Here is a 20,940-nt window from a genome sequence, read left to right on the forward strand (position 1 = left end):
CTCTATGCACTGCCACCGCCTCGGATCTCGAGGGTACCCAGAGCTGCTCACATGAATCCCAAGCTGTTTTCTCAAAATTACCTGTAGAAAGTATGATGTTCCACACACACCTTCCATAGCCTTTTTGCTGCCCGATGGTTTGGCAGCTTAAAGCCAATGGTGCTCTCGAACTGTTCCAGCTAGAATAAATCCATAAGACAAATCAGCCATGTCTCCTTAAGAGCTGATTGGAAGTTACTAAAAATCATGGGCTCAGATATCGCACTAAAAACTAATTGTTCCTCTTGAAAAAAAGGCAAATATCAACCACTGACATAAACCAGCTATCCTTTAATGTCCACTAAAATTCATCTTCCCACCTGCCATCCATGGATCTCGCCCACTTAGCTGATTCAAAAGAAAAACGAACCCCCATGGTGTGGCAGGCGCATAGTACTTTCTCTTTTCTGTGAAATTGTGGCTGATACTGGTTTTCTTACCAACAGGAATATATATGCAAGTTTATCATCAAAACCCTGACTTTTTTTTTTTAACCACGGAGGAATAAATAATAGTTCATTTTCTTAAAACTCAATGGAAAAGAATTCTGCTAGCTCACAGCCATAAAAGAGAACACTGACAAAGCCCAGTTAGACACGGCCAGGGCTACGTGCCCTTGCTTACCTCTGCTGGCCTAACTTTAATGTAGAAGTTACTGCGCTTATAGGAGATTTTCAGGATTTTCGGCCAAGCAAAACGATTGATTCTCAGCCTGTCTTTGTAGATGAGGAGTCCATTAGCACATACACCCAGCTTGATGTCCACGCCTTCTGAGTCCTGCCAAGAGAAGGCCATTTGACCATGATTAAAGCTGTGGAAGTTACACAGGTTGGAAAACCTACAATCTCCCTCAACCCATGATCAAGAATGCCAATCTAACGGGTCTGTGTTTCAGTTTCAGCAACAGAACATGTGTTAATAGAAGCAGTAAGATACATGACACCTCTTAAATCTAGATACTTCACTCGAGGGGCCAGATTTTAGGTATAGCAACATGACTACAGGACGCAGTATTCTTCAAAAGGCCTAACTCATATGTTCTCAAGCTTGGCTGCAAAACCCAAAAGGGAGGAAACAGACCTCGATTTAGACATCCTGAAGCGAGGGAGATAAAACTTGTTTTGTGAGAGGCTATTTCAGCTCCGGACAGCGTGTCAGCCTGCCCTAAGGTGCAGTCAGCCATTTTACTGTAGGCAAATTTATCTCAGATGGACTATGCCAGCTAATGGCTGTTAAATAACGCCTATATTCTGCAAAACACTAACCTAGCAGACAGTTTCTATTCTAGGATGACAGTGTTGAAATCTTTGAATTCTTTCAAGCAGTTTTCCAATAACTCTTAAGTGCTGACATCTAGTTCTCATTACAACATTCCTTCAGCTGGCATGTTTCAAAGGATGGTAGACTATTCTTAAACTTATTAATACTGTTTTCTTCCCTCAATGTTTTAATGTGAAAAAGATAACCATCTAGAATAATTTTCAGCCTGACATTTTTAAAGATCAAATAAATTTACAGACAAAAGTAAAAAAAAAAAAAAAAAAACTGTCTCCTCACATTTCAAGTAGGGCTGGAAGATCTAATATATATAATACTCAAGGATCTTTAAGAGAAGAACTAGATCTCACTCAAGATATGAAAAATCATTCAGAGATATTCACATATTCAGAAATCATTAATAACATAGAAAAATTCTCACAAAATATGCTAAAACAAACCTCATACAGTCTAGGTTCAAGTCAATAAATGTGTAACATTTCAACTGCCTTGTTACTGAGAACAATTAAATGCAATTTTTATCTGTTTTTTAAAAACAGAAGTACAGTACTAGGGGTGTTTGTGTGTGTGTTTGAGTCGCTCAGTCGTGTCCGACTCTTTGTGACCCCGTGGACTGCAGCCTGCCAGGGTCCTCTGTCCACGGAATTCTCCAGATAAGATTACTGGAGTGGGTAGCCATTCCCTTCTTCAGGGGATCTTTCCAACCTAGGGGTTGAATCATGCTGCAAGCAGATTCTTTACCCTCCGAGCCACCAGGGAAGTCCATAGTGCTAGGTAACTGATGCCGACTGTATTCACTGCTGTGATGTGTGAGTAATTCATGTATATAAATAATATCACATTAAACCATCTGAACAGGTTTAAAAATCTCTTCTATCAGGTGCTTTTATTCACCGATATCCAGACAGTCACAGTTCTCTCTAGGAACAGAGTGAAAGCTGGAGTGAACCAGTCACAGGTACCCAAGCAATGTGGCACCAGACACAAAAGATGCATCTGCTCAAAACATCACTGACCAAGGCACAGGGAGCAGGCCAGAAGAGTGCCCAAGACAGCATGTACTCTGCACGAAGAGGGAGGCACCCTTCATTTGAAACATTCAACAAAGCCATCACTAGTGTGAGGTAATCTTTCAACAGGACACTGAAGCTATTTTATCTGACTTAAAAATAAACACAATCTGGATCCAAGTTAATCAGTTGATTTTTGATTGTTCCACACATTGTTTTAGAATTATCAGTATCTGTATGAACAGAAATTACAGATAAAGAAGCTGAAGGGAAAAAAGTCCTAGTTCTCCATGGTTGACTTCTGCCACTCAGCAACAAAGTCAGTAAAATAAACTAATAAAAAGGGAGCCCTTTCCTTCCTTCCTTCCATCCGCTGTGCTTACTGCCTCAGGAAGCCGCCCCACGAGGGACATCAACAGGATCCCACGCCCACCGACTTCCAATGGGTTCGGCCAATGGGAAGTTCTCAGATAAGACCAGAGAGGAAGAAGTTGGGAAGGTCTGGGGTTTTAACATCCAGACTCCCTCCCCGTGTAGTCGCATGAGGGTGGCTCTGTCCTCGACAATCGCAGCTCCACACAGATCTCTCCCCTGAGTTCTGACAGCTACTCTCTGCCTAACCAATCCACACCCAGGTTAGGAGAGCTGCTGTTAACAGCTCACAGGCATCATTCTACTCTCGTGGTTTCTGCCTGCCTTTGTCCAGAGCCCTTTCATTCAACATCCCCACCTTGTCCTGACACAAGTGTGCCGTTAAAAACTCTTTTGACAATAAAATATTAATTAAAAACTTTTAAACATGATCTCAAGGCAATGAAAAATGTATAAACACACAAAACTTTAAACTACATGAAAGGTGTTTTTAAATTGCTACAGACTTTTTTTTCAATGAGCTACAAATATCTTGCTCATCAGGTATTATCTAACAAGTCCACCAGATGATATATTGAATATATGCATGTTATTCTGACTTTTCTAAAGTGATCTACTCTTAACCACACAGTAAGAACTGAAATTATAACAAAACCAGCAACTTTTTAACTTTTCTAACATCAGTTCAGTTCAGTTGCTCAGTCATGTCTGAATCTTTGAGACCCCATGGAATGCAGCACGCCAGGCCTCCCTGTCCATCACCGACTCCCAGTTTGTGCTCAAACTCATCTCCATCAGGTTGGTGATGTCATCCAGCCATCTCATTCTCTGACATCCCCTTCTCCATAACTTCAAAAAGAAGAATCTGGAAACCTTCCAGGATTACCATCTAAAAACTGGTTTCTCACTAATGATCAACAAAAGCAGCAGATGGAAGATTCATGTGTGACAAGAATAACAGGGCTTACAGGAGACATGGGCTCTAGGGGCCTTTAGGATACCAAACCTCTCTTTCCTCCCTCCCTTAGTTCTGTGTGTCTGCTGACTCCGCCTGTCCCCATCATACAGAGAAATGAGCTACAAGACACTGAAGTGTGGAAAAGATCTGTTTCACTTCCTAGCAGGATATATCAGCAGACATCACACAGATGGGACTACTTTACACTATGTGGCTGGAGGCAACAAGCCAGTTAGTGTAACAAGCCATCTGCATTCTGTTTTATGTAGTTTTTGTAAAAATAAAAACATCCAAACCGTAAATAAGATAGTATATGTGGAAGTGCTTTTAAAAATTAAGAGTATATAGCATTTAGCAGTTAAAAATGTTGCTGTCAGAGACTATTTACTAACATGGAGCAGTGTTTTCTAAGAGCAAGTTAAAAAAATTACAAAATAATACTCATAGTATAATCCCATTTTAAAAATGTGACATTGCTCAGATTTTTTTTAATAAAACAAGAAAATTAAAAAAAATATCAACAGTGCCTATTTCTGCATAAACCGATTTCAGTCTTTTTACATTCTATTCACCTCTATTTTCTATGATGAATATGCACTTCTCTCGTAATAACAAAAAGCATTTAAAGAATGGAGGAAGACACAGAGGAAAAGGCAATTCTTTGCAAATATGAAGTACTATTAACACAAAAGCAAGAATTAATAATCTGAGGCCAAGAGAGAGAGCATATCTTTGAGTGAGGGGCTTTCCTAGAGATTTCTCAAATCCTATTAACTCCTATAACTTGCACTTCCTAACACGGAAGGATTGGCAGGGTGTTTTAAAAACAGACAATAGGTTCCCGTCTCATGTTGAGTTGACTCTGGACATATTGCTCAAAACCGAATACATCTTTCACCTTATCTTTTGTACCCCCAACCCCACTCTCCATCCCGACTCTTCCTACTACCTGATCATGAAAACTAGAATCATTAAGTAGGAGATGTTTTTTTAGACACGAGGCAGCACTTGGCAGAGCAAAAGCTGGGACACAGAATAAAGACAGGATGAGGAGTAAAGAAGGCTGATCAGGTGAGTCTTATAGTAAGTATATATGAGAAGGGATCAACTCATAACATTGAGAAAAGAAGGAAGAATTGGGGGAGAATCACTGGTCCCACCCCACAACCAGAAACCCCAAGGAACTATTACAGAGCCCCTCAGGGGAGGAGGAGTAGCCTTTGCTAAAAGTGAAGTGGGTTCATTTAAAACTGAAGCCTTCTCAGAACTGTAGCCAACAGACCAGAAAGAGGCACCTCCCCATCACACTCCCAGTACCTTGGCATGGTGCAGGTCAACGCCATACATGGAAAGCCTCTTGGCATTTTCTAGGAACTGAGAATCAGCTTGTGCTGGAGATAAGCCCCTAAGGATCAAACGAAACAACATTATCTTATTGGTGGATGCAAAGCAAATATAGCCAAAATGGGGAAAGGAGTACATAAGCTTAGAGTTTAGGATGAAGGGATTGGTCCAGCTAAATGCGCAGACAACAAAGAAACAGGTAAGAAGGCTCAACCCTCAACCTCCAGCAATTTTTTCTTGTTGTTGTTCAGTCACCATGTCATGTCCAACTCTTCAAGACCCCATGGACTGCAGTATGCCAGGCCTCCTTGCCCCTCACCATCTCCTGGAGTTTGCCCAAGTTCATGTCCATTGCATTGGTGATGCCACCCAACCATCTCATCCTCTGTCACCCCCTTCTCCTCCTGCCCTCAATCCTTCCCAGCATCAGGGTCTGTTCCAATGAGTCGGCTGTTTGCATTCTCATTAGGAACCTACTCATTGCAAAGAGGTGCCCCTCCACCCCTCACCCTTTTTATCTTAGAAAGTTGCTTTCATTTTTTTTCTACTAGGGAAAAAACCCCAGCAGTAATGGGTACAATATAAATTAACTTTAAAAATAAAAGAATATAAAGTCATTGTGTCTTTCTGAATAGACAAATTCTCTCATAAATTTTATTTCACTAGGATTGATCATACTAAAGATCAGAAGTACCTGTACTTGATTTTACAGGTGACATACCCCAACTAAACAAATCTTAAGCTCCTAGAAAGCAGGCTTCCATTAATCTTCATATTCCCCATGGCATTTCAGCACCTGATATTTCAGTTTCAAACTATATGATACATGTCTACTGAACAAAATTGGAATAAAGTTAATAAGAAAATATTTAAAGTCAAATATTGCATTTATTTTTTTAAAGACAAGTCAGTGAAGGTGGTTTTTTAAAAGCCTCTAATCTCTTAAATTTCCTTTCAAGTCACTTCAATCAAATTTTTTGAAAAATTCAATTTTGCAATATGGGACAAGTTAGAACTTGGTGACTGGGAGTTTTAAAAACTTGTGCTTAAGAAAGCCATTTGTTTTCACACAGATGTAAACATTCTCAAAGTGCAACATGGTATTTAAGTAATTAATAATCCTCAACTAAACCAAAGTCATCTTCTGTGGACAGAAAAACCAACTGTAGATTCATTCCTTTTGTGTCCATTGTCACTCACATTTCTGATCCAAATCCTGAGGCTTCATTATCTCCTTGGCTTTCACAAATATGGTGATAAAAACAATTAAAAGGCAGAAGAAATGCATAATAAATGCCAAACAAGTACATATGTTTGTGTCAAGGGTGTGTGTGTGTGTGCATGCACACACGTGTATATGAAGGGAGAAGACTGGGATAGGGCAAGGAAATGTCATAGGGAAATGTAAATTTTTCTAATAAATGAAAACAGTTAGACCCATGAGCACAGTTCCTCGTATTATAGTCATAAAGACAATGAAAGGATATCTCAGTGCTCCAAGCTGTCTTGACCAGTCCTAGGTGAAGCTTCACAAGGGCAAACTGATCAACCCTGTCAGCTATACTCAGATGTCTAGCCAGCGCTAAGAGAAGCAATTTGAACCCACCACGGCCACTGTCTCCCCAGTAAGCAAGTCTACAGACCTGTGGGTCTTATGCAGCTCTGCCACCTTCTCTTCCAGCTCTTTTGTCTGGGTGGGGGCAAACTGGAAGTCGCTGAGGTCATGACTGGCATGCTCTTCTGGGTCATAGTCCCCAAGTTCAGCCTGCAGTGTATAAGATCCCAGGAGGGCGTGAGTCACAAAAGAGCAGGGCAGGCGACCTGAGGCAATGTCCTGCCGGAGCTGAAGGCACAAAAAGTATCTGTGAAGAACAGGGAAGAAAGAGTAGAGAGAACAATTAATCAAGACTGTAACACTCATAATTCTGATATTCCTTTGAAAAAAAAAATGTACAATATGGCACTCTTCAAATCCAGAGCAAAAAGTCTTCTGTAACAAGAAGCCCGACATCCTCCATGGATTCCTAATTTTGTGACTTATTTACAGAAACTGAATCAGGAGGGCAAAGTAATAGATGGAAATTCTGAATGGCTATTCTGGCAACAGTGTCTTTTTACTATTACAATAAAGAGTTTTGTGACTGTAGGTGAAATTCTAATCACTTAGTCTCCTTGGATTTAAAACTAATCAAAATTAGCACGCCCTTCAAAAGTTGTAGAGCTTAATAAAATTTAAGAAATAGCTGCAGTTTTTAAGCATTTGCAAGAAAAGCTAAGGTCAGCCACCCTTTATTCTCTCTACCCTTTCCATACAAATTTCTTTTCCTCAGATCCTTTAATAATAATTACAAATTAGTCTATACTTGGAAGCCCTCACCTGCCCATTTACCCCAGCCAGAGAGGCAACTAAATCAGTTTACAGTAGAAAGGGCATGAGTTTGAGAGTCAGGCAGAGCTGACTATTAATTTACATGCCTAAGACTAACTTCTGGTCTGTAAAATGGGAAGAACTTCAATTTCCCTTTGAAGGTAAGGGCAAAAAATTGGATAATGTAAATAAAACACATGGCATGGTATCTGGGAATCAGTGACTAGTAGCCATAATCATAATATTGTATCATTCAAGGTTCCAAGTGGATTATTATACAGTTATAAAAAATGCTGGCTTTTACAAAATAACATGCAGAAACACGTTATTTATACTCTGTGTGGATCTGGGTTGGTGAGGGGGGTATCTCCCTATCAACTCTTTGTGGTAACATTTTAAAACCCCATTTCTACTCTTAAATTTAACTACTTGCAATGGTTACCACCAACCCCACCCAACAAAATGGCAGGATCCTCCCTCCTCCTTGAAGATGGTCGAGAGACTGCCATTCCTCAGGGCTGCTGGCTTCTTCCTGTGGATTATTTTGCCTGGCATGAGTGTCACGGCCCTGCCCTCCTCTTGCCTCTACCCAATGCATTCAGACAAGCCGCTTCCGATCCAGGATTCTTGTTGAGTCGGAAAACGTGGCCCAGTACATGGAATCAGCCATCCCCCAATTCAGTGACACCTGTATTACCCCCTAATCTCCTGTCAGGCAAGGCAAGGACTCTGTTTATCATGATCATAATTCCATAGTAAACAAAGTACTTGTGCTCCTTAATTTTCCAGGAATGACAAGTGCTCCATAATTTTCTTAAGGATGAAAGTCAGCTGACTATCAGTGTCAGCATGGGATTCAGGACAGGGTAGAGGGGGAAGCTGGGCTGTCCAGAGAGAAGGGCGGGATGGGGGTGGGGTAAAAAAAAATCATAGTTCAATAGACTTCCAAAACTAAATTTTAAAAAGTTTTTCATTTTTCTACCTTTGCATCACCTTTGTAATATAAGATCATTACACAGGCACACATAGGTTACACAATAAAAACCATCTTAGTGTTAAAATTTGAAATATTAAGTACCAGTAATTTTTGACAGTATAACATAGGACACAAGATTGCTGCAGTTAAAAAAAAATCCATTACTTGAATGTAAGTGGGGAATTAAAGAAACATGAACAAAATTTTTGAAACTAGAAACATTTCAAAGTATTTTGGAATATTCACTTCCCAGGAAACTTCTAAAACTCTACTCAAGAATAAATATTTTTCTTTTAATGCTGAAATTACCACCATTCCCCCAGGGCACAGAAATGAGAGCTATAAGTATGAATCATTTTTAATATAAACATAAAGTACCTGGTGATATCTTCAGTCAATTGAGAAGGATCAGGAGGATAAAACTTCACATTAAAGCTGAACAGCCAAGGAAGATCTGTGATTATTAAAGATTATGATTATTTATCTGACCAAGACAATGATGATTTACAGATAAAACTTAAAGGTCAATCGGCATTCATATAGTATAAATCAGTCCCAACATAAATCAGTTTGGAGAATTTTGGTTTTAATTAAAGAAAATATCATTGACAAAGCAAAAATGAAGTAAAAAATAAAATAATTTCCATAAATAACCCATCATTAAAGAATAATAAGGTTCATTTTTTTATAAATGTTCACTGGTACCCGCACATGTGAGGTACCTTTACATGGTGAGCTAGAATGCAAAAATTTTAATATAACCTTCACATAATAGTTTAAGATCTGTTTTAACCACAGAATCTCTAGATGCCAAATCTCCACACTTAAAAACAAAAAGAAATCTAAGATTTCTACATTGTTGGGGTTTCAAATCATCAATATAACCATTCAAGAAATGATTTGGGCTATTTGAGAGAGTGATAAAACATCATAATACTTAAAGATAATAAAAGTATTTCCCAGGTTTTATAAAGTAGGCTTAAAAATATGCATAGATAATAGAGGAAAACAACAGAATGGGCAAGACTAGAGATCTCTTCAAGAAAATTAGAGATACCAAGGGAACATTTCATGCAAAGATGGGCTCGATAAAGGAAGAAATGGTATGGACCTAACAGAAGCAGAAGATATTAAGAAGAGAAGGCAAGAATACACAGAAGAACTGTACAAAAAAGATCTTCACGACCCAGATAATCACAATGGTGTGACCACTCACCTAGAGCCAGACATCCTGGAATGTGAAGTCAAGTGGGCCTTAGAAAGCATCACTACAAACAAAGCTGGTGGAGGTGATGGAATTCCAGTTGAGCTATTCCAAATCCTGAAAGATGATGCTGTGAAAGTGCTGCACTCAATATGCCAGCAAATTTGCAAACTCAGCAGTGGCCACAGGACTGGAAAAGGGCAGTTTTCATTCCAATCCCAAAGAAAGGCAATGCCAAAGAATGCTCAAACTACCACACAATTGCACTCATCTCACATGCTAGTGAAGTAATGCTCAAAATTCTCCAAGCCAGGCTTCAGCAATATGTGAACCATGAACTTCCAGATGTTCAAGCTGGTTTTAGAAAAGGCAGAGGAACCAGAGATCAAATTGCCAACATCCACTGGATCATGGAAAAAGCAAGAGAGTTCTAGAAAAACACCTATTTCTGCTTTATTGACTATGCCAAAGCCTTTGACTGTGTGGATCACAAGAAACTGTGGAAAATCCTGAAAGAGACTGGAATACCAGACCACCTGATCTGCCTCTTGAGAAATCTGTATGCAGGTTAGGAAGCAGCAGTTAGAACTGGACATGGAACAACAGACTGGTTCCAAATAGGAAAAGTAGTACGTCAAGGCTGTATATTGTCACCCTGCTTATTTAACTTCTATGCAGAGTACATCATGAGAAACGCTGGACTGGAAGAAACACAAGCTGGAATCAAGATTGCCAGGAGAAATATCAGTAACCTCAGATATACAGATGACACCACCCTTATGGCAGAAAGTGAAGAGGAACTAAAAAGCCTCTTGATGAAGGTGAAAGTGGAGAGTGAAAAAGTTGGCTTAAAGCTCAACATTCAGAAAACGAAGATCATGGCATCCGGTCCCATCACTTCACGGGAAATAGATGGGGAAACAGTGGAAACAGTGTCAGACTTTATCTTTTTGGGCTCCAAAATCACTACAGATGGTGACTGCAGCCATGAAATTAAAAGACGCTTACTCCTTGGAAGGAAAGTTATGACCAACCTAGATAGCATATTGAAAAGCAGAGACATTACTTTGCCAACAAAGGTTCGTCTAGTCAAGACTATGGTTTTTCCTGTGGTCATGTATGGATGTGAGAGTTGGACTGTGAAGAAGGCTGAGCGCCAAAGAATTGATGCTTTTGAACTGTGGTGTTGGAGAAGACTCTTGAGAGTCCCTGGGACTGCAAGAAGATCCAACAAGTCCATTCTGAAGGAGATCAGCCCTGGGATTTCTTTGGAATGAATGATGCTGAAGCTGAAACCCCAGTACTTTGGCCACCTCATGTGAAGAGTTGACTCATTGTAAAAGACTCCGATGCTGGGAGGGATTGGGGGCAGGAGGAGAAGGGGATGACAGAGGATGAGATGGCTGGATGGCATCACTGACTCGATGGACGTGAGTCTGAGTGAACTCCGGGAGTTGGTGATGGACAGGGAGGCCTGGCGTGCTGCGATTCATGGGGTCGCAAAGAGTCGGACAGGACTGAGCGACTGAACTGAACTGAACTGAACATATACTTTGCTGTAGTGTGCCTAAAGAGTAAATATAGTAAGCAACCAAGTGATAATGACTAACAAAAGTTAAAACACTGCTATCTATATTACCACTTAACTAATGTTTGATTTATCATGCTTCAGATGGCTTTAAAAACAAATCAACAACAACAAACAGACACACACAACTCTGGAGACAGCACAGGTATTATTTGCCAAAAGGGAGCAAAATAATTCCAGTGGCCTGAATTTAGAATTATACTCAAAGTTCATGGTATTTCCAAATAAAAATCAAAAAAAGGTGTGTGTCTGTGTGTTATTTCATACACTATTTGCAAGCTTTACAGTTGCTTTAACTTTGGACTTAAAGGAAAATTTCTTGAATCCTATTCTCTTGCTCCAGGGGTCATTTTGTTCTTTTCTCACCATAGACACACTGATTTTTCTCCCACCCAAAAATCAATGAACCTATTTGCAGGGCGGGAACAGAGATTCAGACATAGAGAATAGACGTATGGACACAGGGAAAATGAGAGGGTGGGACAAACTGAAAAAATGCACTGAAATGCATACATTACCATGTGTGTAACAGGTAGCTAGTGGGAAATTGCCGTACAGCACAGGGAGCTCAGCCTGGCACTTTTGTGGCAACCTCGAGCGGTGGGATGGGGTGGGGGGAGGTTCACAAGGGAGGGGACACGTGTGTACCTATGGCTGATTCATGTTGATGTACAGCAGAAACCAACACAACACTGTAAAGCAACTATCCTCCAATTAAAAATAAATTTTAAAAAAGTCAACGAATAGTTACTGAATGTCCACTGTGAACACACAGCACCACGTAGCACCCTTGCTGAGTCTGGGCTGAATACATCATTACTCTACTAATAAAGTCAGTCCTGCTGAATTTAAGGAACAGATTTTGCTTTCCTCTACACATTTAAAACATCATAAAAAAAGACAGGGAACTATTTTGAGTATTAAGAAACACGCCATTTTTTGGCCAGCAGCACCAGGTTGGCCGTGATATATATGTACTTGTTTGAGGTCATTCCTAACCCGTAATTAAGCAAAATCATCACAGGATTATCATATCATTTTTTAATGGATCCTTATTTACTTGTCTTCTAGGTATTAACACTAGCATATGCTAACCTGGACAGACAACAGGAATAAGTTTCTAATAGAACACATATTTCAGGATCTATTTTTAATTTTAAAGTTGATAAAATGCACCAATAATGCTAAATTTTTTGTTTAGTTATGTACTATTGATATTATCATTTCTACTTAGCTATATAAACTGTATGTCTAGCTATGGATTGTTTAGATATTAATACAGGCAAGCCTAAGATACATATACATAGTCTTACGTATCTATATAGTCTTATTTGTGTACATTTGAGAAAATACAGATTTTAAGGCAATTTTTACACAGGAACTGATAGGTTGTTGGTAGTTAGTATTAGTTGCTCAGTTGTGTTCAACTCTTTGTGAACCCCATGGGCTATAGCCCCCAGACTCCTCTGGTCCATGGAATTCTCCAGGCAAGAATAATTGAGTGGGTTGCCATTTCCTTTTCCCGGGGATCTTCCCAACTCAGAGATCAAACTCGGGACTCCTGTATTGCAGGCTGATTCTTTACCATTATGTAACCCAAAGAAAGGCAATGCCAAAGAATGCTCAAACTACCGCACAATTGCACTCATCTCACACGCTAGTGAAGTAATGCTCAAAATTCTCCAAGCCAGGCTTCAACAGTACGTGAACCATGAACTTCTAGAAGTTCAAGTTGGATTTAGAAAAGGCAAAGGAACCAGAGATCAAATTCCCAACATCTGCTGGATCATCAAAAAAGCAAGAGAGTTCCAGAAAAACATCTATTTCTGCTTTATTGACTATGCCAAAGCCTTTGACTGTGTGGACCACAATAAACTCAGGAAAATTCTGAAAGAGATGGGAATACCAGACCACCTGACCTGCCTCTTGAGAAATCTGTCTGAAGGTTAGGAAGCAGCAGTTAGAACTGGACATGGAACAACAACTGGTTCCAAACAGGGAAAGGAGTATGTCAAGGCTGTATATTGTCATCCTGCTTATTTAACTTATATGCAGAGTACATCATGAGAAATGGGGGACTGGATGAAGTACAAGCTGGAATCAAGATTGCCAGGAGAAATATCAATAACCTCAGATATGCAGATGACACCACCCTTATGGCAGAAAGCAAGAACTAAAGAGCCTCTTAATGAAAGTGAAAGAGAAGAGTGAAAAAGTTGGCTTAAAACTCAACATTCAGAAAACTACGATTATGGCATCTGGTCCCATCACTTAATGGCAAACCGATGGGGAAACAGTGACAGACTTTATTTTCTTGGGCTCCAAAATCACTGCAGATGGTGACTGCAGCCATGAAATTAAAAGACCCTTGCTCCTTGAAAGAAAAGCTATGACCAACCTAGACAGCCTATTAGAAAGCAGAGACATTGCTTTGCCAAGAAAGCTATGGTTTTTCCAGTAGTCATGTACGGATGTGCGAGTTGGACTATAAAGAAAGATGAGCACCAAAGAACTGATGCTTTTGAACTGTGGTGTTGGAGAAGACTCTTGAGAGTTCCTTGGACTGCAAGGAGACCCAACCAGTCCACCCTAAAGGAAATCAGTCCTGAATATTCAATGGAAGGACTGATGCTGAAACTCCAATACTTTGGCCACCTGACAAGAAGAACTGACTCATTGGAAAAGACCCTGATGCTGGGAAAGATTGAAGGTGGGAGGAGAAGGGGATGACAGAGGATGAGATGGTTGGATGGCATCACCGACTCAATGGATATGAGTTGAATAAACTCTGGGAGTTGGTGATAGACAGGGAGGCCTGGTGTGCTGCAGTCCATGGGGTCGCAAATAATCAGACACAACTGAGCGACTGAACTGCATTGAACTCAAAAAAGATTAATGTTTACCTCTGCTAGTTGTCTCTTAACTGAATAAAAAATCATAGCAGAGACTGGTCTAAGATAGAATAAACAGTTCTTTTGTCCATTTTAACACAAGCAGAAAGAAAGAGGTAAAACTTCATTTCCTCAGCCTACTTTCATGCTCAAGACGGTACAGAATTTCATTCAGGAAACCAGCTCCAATAGTTTGGAAAAGCCAAATCCTATGTGTTACTGTTATTCCTCTTGCAAAACCACAAGGGCAAGAACTGAAATAACTCTTTAAAAGAAAAAAGAAAGGAAAAAAACCTTAAAAACAAATAATCAAAATGTAAGACTGTGATTCATAATTAGCAAGAAAGTCTTGCCCTCTGAAAGTTAGGATAGCTCCATGACTCTGAAATGAGTAGCACATAAAAATAATCCAACAAAAGCCAGAACAAACCATAGGAAACAAACTCAACAGAACATCAATCGTGTTTCAGAGGTTATTCTGTTCTGTTCATGGTCTGGGTCATTTGGCAGGTCTGGCTTCAGAGAAGTCAAAGAACCAAGCATCTGTATCTTTTGTGAATTAATGAACTTTGCCAAGTTTTAACAACTGTAGAAAGGACTAGAAAAAGCTCCAAAGCTTTCTGGTACAGTTTCTTACATAATGTAAGCATAATCTATCTATGTCTAATTACTACTTTTCTTTATTCTCTCCCTTTTCTATTATGGACCAAACATAATTGGATAAAACATCAAGCTAATAAGTGCAGGACAGAGGAATGGATGGAAAGCGAAGGGTGATAGTCAAAAGACGGGGTGACCCCAGATGACACCTAGGAGTCAAAAGCCCCACAGCCTGAGAAACCCATCAGGCCCTCAGTTCTGGGCAAATCAGGAAAGTCACTCTAATCAAAGATATTTTTAAAACTTGAAAAGAAAGATGAGTATACAAGGAGAGGAAATGGAAAAAATAAATTATACACCCAGAGTGGAAAAGGAGAGTACAAAAGGAAAGAAATGACAGGGAAAACTACCCAAATGATCAATAATTTGAGAGACAGAGAGAAAGGAATGAAGAAAACAAATGTGGAGCGTCAAAACTGAGACAGAAAGTAGATGGAAAGAAATAGAAGGGAAAAGCAGAGATGTGTTTCAGTGTTTTAATGCTGGGAAGAAATACGTAGGGAATAACAAACAAGAAGGGAAAGGAAACCAGCAGTACCGAGGGTGCCCTGCAGGCCAGCACCCAGCTTCTCCCTGGATGACTCTGGGGCCTACCATCCAAAGGGCTAGGAAGAAAGCTGTTGTCTTGTCTAAACATTCCAGCTGTTTGTGGCTCCCTGCCTTTTCTGCTTCAGTTCTTCACAGACCCTTCATTTACAGAAGTAAATGAAGTAGCCAGATCCTCTATCAGAGATTCCTGTGTGGTGCTAATGATTCCTGACGCAGATATCACGAAACCAGTCACAGGAGGGGACTGAAGCTGGTTAGAGAAAGACACATCGGTCACTTACAGAGATGACAGAACAAATGGGAAAATGGAAGTCAGGGACAAGCAGGACCAAGAATGAACCAAGAGTCAGAGCACAACAAGCAGTCCAAGGAGGAGAGAAGGCAAACACCTCAGAGGGCTGGAAGGATGGTTCTGTATGGGCTTCACCCTCAAACCCTCACTCCAGGACACCTAGGAACAGTGTATCCACACGCCTCTAGGGCCAGAGGTCAGCTTATCAATTAAACTAACTGGCTGCTGCTGCTAAGTCACTTCAGTCATGTCCAACTCTGTGTGACCCCAGACCCCACAGACGGCAGCCCACCAGGCTCCCCTCTCCCTGGGATTCTCCAGGCAAGAACACTGGAGTGGGTTGCCATTTCCTTCTCCAATGCATGCATGCATGCTAAGTCGCTTCAGTTGAGAGACTCTGTGCAACCCCATGGACAGCAGCCCACCAGGCTGCTCTGCCCATGGGATTCTCCAGGCAAAATACTGGAGTGGGTTGCCATTTCCTTCTCCGAAACTAACTGGACACACTACCAAAATCAAGTAGACAGAGCAAGGGTAACAGGGCTCCCTTAGGTACATTTTATAAAAAGAGCAAGTTACAGAAGAGTGGCTTTCCATTGTTTTCCCCACAGATAAAGATCAGCTGTTGCTTCACAGTGGTAGACATCGTGAGGAAATATTTAAGATTAGGGGTCTAGAACCTCTTGACCGGTAGAGAAGTCCCTAAACCATCGCCAAAATAAACAGTCATAATTCTACAAAATAGTATGAGTTTCAACTTGCTATATGATATGAAAACAAACTAGAGTCTATCATTCTATCACTATCTTATTCTAGCTTACACCCCTATGAATTTTACTAAAGACAAAAACAGACATAAATATTAACTTAATAACTTCAAAAGTATGATGATCTAATACTTACTTCGCAGCTGTCTCTTTATTTCTTTTGCAGGATCTAGCCAGTTCTGCAAGGGGAGAAAAAAAGGTTACTTAACCCATAAGAAACAGTCTCCATAGTCCAAAGTGAAACAGTTGACAGTTCACATACTTATTTAGGTATAAACGTATTTTAACAAAGTCCTATGCTATTGCTGAAACTCCAGTACTTTGGCCACCTCATGTGAAGAGTTGACTCATTGGAAAAGACTCCAATGCTGGGAGGGATTGGGGGCAGGAGGAGAAGGGAACGACAGAGGATGAGATGGCTGGATGGCATCACCGACTCGATGGACATGAGTCTGAGTGAACTCCGGGAGTTGGTGATGGACAGGGAGACCTGGCGTGCTGCGATTCATGGGGTCGCAAGGAGTCGGACACGACCGAGCGATTGATCTGATCTGATCTGATTGGCATTCCACTAGGTTTAGTATTGATTTGTTTTTGAAAGTGTATGTGTATGTGTTATAAATAAAATATTGAAACAATTTAAGGTGGATCTCTTGGGCTTCATTTTCTAGGATGTGAAATCAAAACCTACCCAAATGAGGAGACATAATATATCTACATATAGTCTTTATTTTGCAGTAGAACAAACAGCAAACAGCCCCTGCAGACAATGAAATGACAGCTCAGTCAAGGAGCTCTTATTCATGAAGGATAAAATGTGAACTGGAAACCACTGATTGACAGCACATACAGCCCAATCAAATAGTCATCTCAACTCCTAGTGCCAACTCCTCCTTAGACTTTTGCTTTTCCCTGCCACTGTACAAGGCCATGGAGAAGCACGGTCAGACTGGAACTGGTATTTCCTGTCTGTCTTCATGTAATATCTTTTAAAATCTTCATTCCAAGTTAAGAGTCACAATCGTAAGGAACTTCTTTCTACTTCTCCTTTATTTCCACACTTGAAGAAAATTTAAAAAGATTCCAGGAAAACATTGTAATAGCTTAAAGGCAAAAAGACCAAATTGGAACTAGTAGGTTCAAATCATTTAAGGACATTAAATATTTGTCTTTCAAAGCCACAGGTGAAAGGCGTATCCAAAAAGAATTATATATACATATATATACACATACATATGTTTATATATGCAATATGTTTATTTTTTATGTCTCCTATCTTATGCTCAAGTCATTATTAAAGTTTACTTTATCCTCACTAATAGAATAATTACATTTTATGAGATGTATTAAAATGATTCAAATAATTGGCTTTACAAAAAAATGTTTCATGCATTCTAAAAGCATCTCAAATAATGCATTATAACATTAGTGTTTTAAATATTAATAGAACTTTATTCGCATATATAAAGCAAACAATTAAAACATTTATCATTATAGAGAAAATTATAACCTACGATCTTAACAATACACTGAATGGGTACAACAGAACATCATCTTACACAGCATTAAGTAGTAGTAATAACAGGATGCTTTGAAAGCAAAAGCATGGGTCTTACTATGCCATTCAGGGCTTACACTCAGGGCAGCAAGGATCCAAGGTGTGTATGGCTCTGTTCAAACACTGGTTATATTCAACCCTCTCAACAAAGAGCTACCAGAGCTTGGGCTAAGTTTCACAGGACTGGTGGCCCAGCTGTGTGGCCCGCTCAAGTGAAGGGCCTGCAGGACCCCCTCATGGTACCTCCAGCGCTGTGTTAGGGAGCAGCTCTCATTCTCCCCCGAGAAGACAGCCTGGCATTCAGCTTCCTGGCCCTGCAGCTGCTGTCCACTCAACAGCTGGCTCACAAATGGTGGGCTCTCATGAGGCACAAGAATGAGAAAACACATCATTCAGTCTCCAGCCCAGCCTGGGGAGCGGCTAGGGGAGAAGAGAGAAGGAGGCTGCAAAGTGTTGTGGCATTTCATCCAAGGAAGTAACTACCAGATCAAGAAAAACTGAATCAGAGACAACTGGTGCCAAACTGAAAAGGAAAAATCCCTCAGAACATGAGCACAGAGAAAGAAGAGAAGGGGGAGGGAAAACTACTGGTCTCCCAGGCCTAAACAGATCCTTCCAAATCCCCAGCTTCACTGTGTGACAGTTGGTAGAGATGCCTCCCATGGAACAGACAAAAACAAAAACACCTCTGTTCTCAGAGGAAAACTGGGGGGGGTGGGGGTGGGGGTGGTGGGCAATACCATCTTCTGGGACCCCTAGGAGTAACCCTGTGCCCCAGCCATCTGGCACTGCCCATTCCCACCTGAAGCACCAAAGCCATGGAGGAGTAACCTGACAGTTTCTGTACAGCATGGAGACCGTCAATACCAGCTCCACAGACCCAGGGGTATGGCTGACAAGTTTCAGCGCACCAGCCAGCCACGGTCAGACCGACTCACTCTTGGGCCACTTTTCACCACACTGTCAGGCACAATATTAAGGTCAAAGTGGCTTCTCTTTATTTCAGAGCCCATTCAGAGACTAAGTGGGCAGAGTGTTCCTCATGTGATCAAATAGGGGCAGCAGAGCAGACTCCCTGCATCCACCAACCTGGTTTGCCCCTTGCTCACCATCAATTAACCTTGACCACTTCCACACTGTGAACTCCACTCTCACAAGGAGTAAGGGGGTCTCTGCAAGGCCTGGAGAGACCCCCCATTTCCTGTATCCGTCATAGGACTTGGCAGCTCCAGGCAACCAGTTTAAGTACTAAATTAACACACTATTGACCAGAGACATATTAACAAGTCTTCTGTTACCCGAATGTTACTCACTGGAAACAGTTCAATATTTACTTACACAACAAATCGCTGGCCACCGGTGTTAAGTTTCTGCAAAAATCCCCCAGTCAATAATGAGCTAATACCTGTAGGTGAGTACCTGGCCTTTGTTGGCCTCCTCCTTCCTCATGCTGTGGTCATCTTAAAAGACTACAGATTATTTTTCTTAGGTTTATTTTTATTTGAATAATTAGCTCCAATGAGTCCTTCAACCATGATGACTGGGATATAATTTTATTGCCTAGAGTCATGAGTTCATAAAAAACCAAAGCAAAAACAAAGTGAAAAACCCAAAAATGCCTTAACAGGACTTATTTTCTGCGTTATCAATTACAAGTAAATAGCAGACACAAAACTCTTTAACAAAGAAATGATAAATTCTTGGTTTTGATACTTGAGATATGCTGGGTAGATCAAGAACCAGATGCAAAAAGATGGGAAAAGCCAGGAAAAAGACACGAACGCACACACATGCACACACCATGACAGACTATGGTGTACCATTCACATTTTTTAAAGATTTGGCTGCCACATAGATTTTCGAATCAGAAATTTCTAGAGCAAAATTCTGGCCTCCCACCAACTCTGTGATCTTGGGCTTATTAATCTTCTTCTTTAAGCCTCAAGTTTCTAAACTTTAAGATGAAGATCACATCATCTACCTCTTGGGGTTCTTCTTTTCAACCATTCATTCAAATGTTTCCTGAAGAGTAAGGACACATGCAAAGACTTTATCCAATGCTTTTAACGTAGATGTTTCCCAGCAATGATAAAATTAAACTGGCCTATCACCTTTCTGTGTATATCCCTTTTCATGTAATTTTTTATTTCCAAAGGTGATGTATTATATATATTAAAGAAGTTAATATTTATGTGACTATTTCTACCCACAAAAAGTTAATAAATCAGACTCTGGATTAAAAAAATATAGTCTCTGCAGTCATGGGCCAGATGAGATAAAAAATCAGACCCCTCCCTCCTTAGAGAATCCTATCACAGGCTTCCAACAAGAGTAAATTAAAATTAAACTGTGGTCCTAGAATGTCTGTACTATTAAAATTACCTTAATGAAATCAAAAGTCTATGAATCTGGGGAAAAAAGGTGTTACATCTCTATCTTCATTAACCTTTAGCTGAAATCTGACATTACAATCAGTTATGAATGTAGAGGGGAAAAGTTCTGGCTAATATCAGCAGCGTTCTTAGCTTTGTCACTCACAGGAATCAAAACTTTTTCCACAGCACATTAGAATAGCTGCAGATCTTAAAATATCACTTATGCTAATCAATATTTTGAAATCACAGTAGGGGTTAAATATTGATGATGACTTCATCTCAATTTTTAAAGTAATATGTTAGAATGTTATTTACTGGTTTCCTTCATAGACATGTGTACTTTTTTATAATCATATATTTCAAACACTGCTCTGAGAAGCAGCCCATATACAATTTTACATAAAATTATTAATAGCTTAAATCATGTCTTATGGTTGAAAGAGGCAGTGGATTGGAAAGAAATCCCAATTATTTGTCAATGTTAATCTTTCATTCAGTGTTTAAAACTTAAATTGTGAAACACGCTGAATTATGAGTAATGAATACCAAATATTTTGAAATTGGCAATTAGCCCACTGAATAAAACTACTTCTTGAATACAAAAAGAAAAAAGAAGTAGTACATAGCATTCACCAGACTATCAAAGGAATCTACCACACATAAAAATGTTAAAACAAAAATGGGCCTTGGAGGTTATAGAAAAAAATTTTT

At 40.0% G+C, this 20,940-nt stretch overlaps 1 protein-coding gene across 33 annotated transcripts in view; it reads right to left on the bottom strand.

The window, feature by feature from the left end:
• Positions 1 to 20,940, bottom strand: part of EPB41L2 (erythrocyte membrane protein band 4.1 like 2) — a 211,015-nt gene that overhangs the window by 53,827 nt on the left and 136,248 nt on the right. For all 33 annotated transcript variants that reach the window (XM_024996998.2, XM_024996997.2, XM_024996995.2 and 30 more), the window contains exons 5-10: positions 16,433 to 16,475; positions 8,724 to 8,799; positions 6,645 to 6,863; positions 4,975 to 5,062; positions 664 to 816; positions 82 to 179 (exon numbers count right to left, since the gene is read on the bottom strand). In XM_024996998.2, the coding sequence (XP_024852766.1) occupies positions 82 to 179; positions 664 to 816; positions 4,975 to 5,062; positions 6,645 to 6,863; positions 8,724 to 8,799; positions 16,433 to 16,475 (677 nt within the window). The remainder of the gene's footprint in view (positions 1 to 81; positions 180 to 663; positions 817 to 4,974; positions 5,063 to 6,644; positions 6,864 to 8,723; positions 8,800 to 16,432; positions 16,476 to 20,940) is intronic.

This window comes from Bos taurus, chromosome 9, assembly GCF_002263795.3.
Source record: "Bos taurus isolate L1 Dominette 01449 registration number 42190680 breed Hereford chromosome 9, ARS-UCD2.0, whole genome shotgun sequence".
NCBI lineage: Eukaryota > Metazoa > Chordata > Mammalia > Artiodactyla > Bovidae > Bos > Bos taurus.